General features: G+C 33.9%; 1 protein-coding gene across 1 annotated transcript in view; it reads right to left on the bottom strand.

Annotated features, from left to right (window-relative positions):
* The window catches only part of ube2g1a (ubiquitin-conjugating enzyme E2G 1a (UBC7 homolog, yeast)), a 9,984-nt gene that overhangs the window by 3,129 nt on the left and 3,132 nt on the right, over window positions 1-3,723 (bottom strand). The window contains exons 2-3 of the mRNA XM_014033718.1: window positions 2,915-3,017; window positions 2,709-2,806 (exon numbers count right to left, since the gene is read on the bottom strand). Coding sequence (XP_013889172.1) covers window positions 2,709-2,806; window positions 2,915-3,017 — 201 coding nt within the window. The remainder of the gene's footprint in view (window positions 1-2,708; window positions 2,807-2,914; window positions 3,018-3,723) is intronic.

Here is a 3,723-nt window from a genome sequence, read left to right as displayed (position 1 = left end):
GTCAAGATATTAACAAGTAATGAGAAATACCTTGGTAAAACTTTCCTCATACTTTTTGTATGAGAGATGTAGGAAATGCTTAATGCCACCTTAAGCCCACCCCCTATCAAAACTGGTGTTCAGATGGTCTCAAGCTATTAAACATAAACTACCTATTTAAACTAACAAACTTCTTATATCTGTTTTAACTTTATCAGTAAATTGTGTAGAAGGTCAGTGCTTTTAGAGCTGCAGAGTCATCATTGTCTGTGTGCAGCAGGGACCAGCTCAGACCAAATGTTTTGTTGCTCTTTTTCTTTTTAATTGACTTCAATTCATTGAAAGATTTCAAACTAGTACATTTTTCTTCTCTATATTCTCACAGCTTCTCAGCATACATTAAAGCTGTGTGGTTTTCAAAAACAATCCTTGCTTTAAGATGATTTTGTCTGCAGTTTACAGTTTTCAGTAATTTATTGAGATGTGACATGAAATGTGAGCGTGGAGTTACAATTCCATAAGAATAGGAACTGAGATTTGCAGAACTTTGTTGATCTAATTAGATTAAATGAGTTAGGACATCATCTAATTTCCCTCTGGGATCAATAAAGTAGTTTTGAATTGGATTTTGAATTGAATTTAAGAAAAAATAAATCTGCTTCAATTATATTTGGCAACTTATTTGTTGTGATAAAATTATATGCTGCTTTGTAAGATCTTTTCATTCCCGTCTAAGTTGCTTTGACTGACAAGATTTGATAAAAGAACAAACAAGGTGTCACTGCAACTTCAAACACTCAGTGATATTTAACTTGACAACATTAAAAAGTACATCTGCAGGAGATAATAAGGCAAAGAAGAAACTGCTGTGATAAAAAACACAATCTAAAACAGGAGTTTTTTCCAGGTTGGATAGCAGTTTAGAGGAATAGTGACCCTTGTGTGAATGAATTGTTTATTTTAGTATTTTTAAAATTAAAAGGAGGTGATAATGAACACCTTGTAATTTTGGTGTGTGTCTTTTATTCATACATACATGAGCTGAAAAATGATGTCTTACAACATGTTTGATAAGAGAAGGACTAGCTTTACATTACATTAGACAGCTTAGAGGATACAAGAGGAGGGGGTGCTATTCTTTASCTTATTTAGATGATTAGATTTAGTTTTTTTACTTTTGTTTTTATTTTGTTTTCCTTCTCTTTTCAGTGCACAAGCCAGGTCATGCCAGTAATTAATGAATCGAGTTCATGCCTTATGGACTCTGGTGGGTTTGATTAAAATGATTTTGAATTTTTATTTTATGTTTTTCTTTTTAGCTACTTAGTTATCTGTTTTTGCAGAATTTGCTTTATTTTTGCACTAATATTTTAGGTTTTGAGGGTTTTTTTTATGATTTTGAATTGTTTGAGGTGGAATAAAGTTTAATTGAATGGGGTGGAAACTTAATTTTGAAGATTTTAATGACATTTCTTCATCAGTGTGCATTGCCAATGCAATGCACACTATTGTGATTCATTTCCCATCCAAGTCATCTCAACTTTGCCATGCTTCTCCTCCTGCATACTTTGTCCTAGAGCTGCCATTGTAATTTATATCTGTAAAGCTCCTGTGCCAAATGATGGCTATGACCTTTGGTGCCTGTACAACTTATATTTTTGGAAATATTAATGTTTAATAAATTATAATGGGGGTCAATGGAGACTTGTATTGGTCCAATACTGCCCCTGCTGTATCTACTCAGAACTGCACCATAGTTTAACAATATTTAATCTCAATAGTTCAGTGTTTACAATACTAATATGATTGTATTTTTGATGTTTTACAATAATATTGTCCGAATATTGCTTTATTGTTGTAATATTTTTCAATTTAGTGACAACCATTACATTGGCAATGTGGCCACTTTCTGCACACATAGAAACTAAACCCTGGCCTCATTCTCTACCAAAGCTCTAATGGTCTCATGGTTAGTGCCATGGGCTTTCATGTAGGAGATCAGGGTTCGAAACCCAGCAACAGTACCTTTAACAGAAAATCTCTTCAAACTTCATATTGTTACACAATTACCTTAATTACAAACACCTGCTGACTTGACAAGCACAAGCTGGTATAGGAAACACATTTGAACTTGGTCACATTTCATTCTGAAAAGACATGCTACAAGGCAATGCACACTTGTTTTTACATCGTAAGAACCCATGCCTAGTTTATTCTYAAGTTTATGAGGTTTTGTGGTTTTTCATTTATCATTTTCTGTTTAGATTTGTTTAATCTATTATTCTAGAAATAAATACCTTAAGCATTTCTTCATCTTGCCTTGTCCTAATTTGCATTACCTAAGGTTCATTTATTTACAACTGGTTGTTATTAGATTAATGCCCTTATCCAAGATAAGACTTTGATGGAACATATGCGGTTAATGCTATCATATTCGCAGATGGCAGGGCTTATGCTTGTGATACTTCATTTTGGACCATTTAAGTTCTTTAAATTTTGACATGTTTGACTTGTTGAATGGATTTACACTGTTTTACATTGCACTTGTTCCTTTTACATTGGTGTTTATTAGTTCCTCCATCCATCCATCCATCCATCCATCCATCCATCCATCCATCCATCTAGTCATTTTTAAATGTTTTGTGTTAAACCAACTGTAAGCTAATTAAACTATGATTAATTCTTAAATATAATAACACAAATATTTAGTGTAATGCATCTTCACCTACCATTAGGATGCCAAATATCTGTGATAAATTTCATTTTAGGTGGCCTGAGGGGGTAGTCTTTGGGAAATGTAAGATGAGCTTTAAACACACCACCTTCACTGTGAACACAAGAAAACACAGAGACGTTACTACATGCATTAAGTTTTCATTGGTTGTAAAGAGTCCATTTTTTTTCAAAGCCCAGCCCGTTTACCAGTCAGACTTACTACAGTGTGTCTGGAGGACCGATGATAAGGACTTCCCATCTGTAGAGATCACTGTCCTCGATGAGGCCGGCTGAGAATCCCTCCACTGGGTTTTTGTTCAGCTCTACAGAAAAAAAAGATCAAACCTCTGACTCTCATATCATAGCAAGATGACACTGATTACTGAGCTCCAAGCTAACGTTTATCTCTGAGGGTCTTCATTGGAGGTTGTGGAGCAGTGGTGAAACCACTTCAACCATAACAGATGGATCACCCTGCAGTCCTGCACTGTCACTTAACCTCTTAAGCCCCAAGGGTTTTCTTGAAGTTTTTTTCTCAAAATACCACGCTGAAATGTAACTGAGTGTATCTCAGCATTTACAAACTCTACTTTAATAATCTTAATATCAAAATAAAGTTAACACTTGGGAGATTTCATCTGAAGTGTAAATATATTTTTCATTAGACAGTATATAACCCATTTAAAACCATAATGAATCAGGGTTAAAACTCTTGGAAACCATAAATCCACTTGTGGACATCACCTGTGCAAAGATTCACGCTGCTAAAATTAACTGGAGTAAAGAGGTTTTAGTAAAGAAATAATTTTACATTTTATCATTCTGCACAGGACAGACCATGATGGTACTATTAATAAATGTTAAGAAATCTGAAGGTTTTACTTCCAAAAGTTATTTATAGTTATTTATTTTTTTCTTACCTGCCTTATAAGACTTGTTATTGAATGTTTGTTCTTTTGAAATTTTATCCAAACATTTGTCACCATTAGGGGTGTAAGAAAATATCGATACACTGAAATATCGCGATAT

This window comes from Austrofundulus limnaeus, unplaced genomic scaffold, assembly GCF_001266775.1.
Source record: "Austrofundulus limnaeus strain Quisiro unplaced genomic scaffold, Austrofundulus_limnaeus-1.0 Scaffold1815, whole genome shotgun sequence".
NCBI lineage: Eukaryota > Metazoa > Chordata > Actinopteri > Cyprinodontiformes > Rivulidae > Austrofundulus > Austrofundulus limnaeus.
The sequence above is the reverse complement of the archived record's forward strand: the minus strand, read 5'-3'. Positions and strand labels throughout refer to the sequence as shown.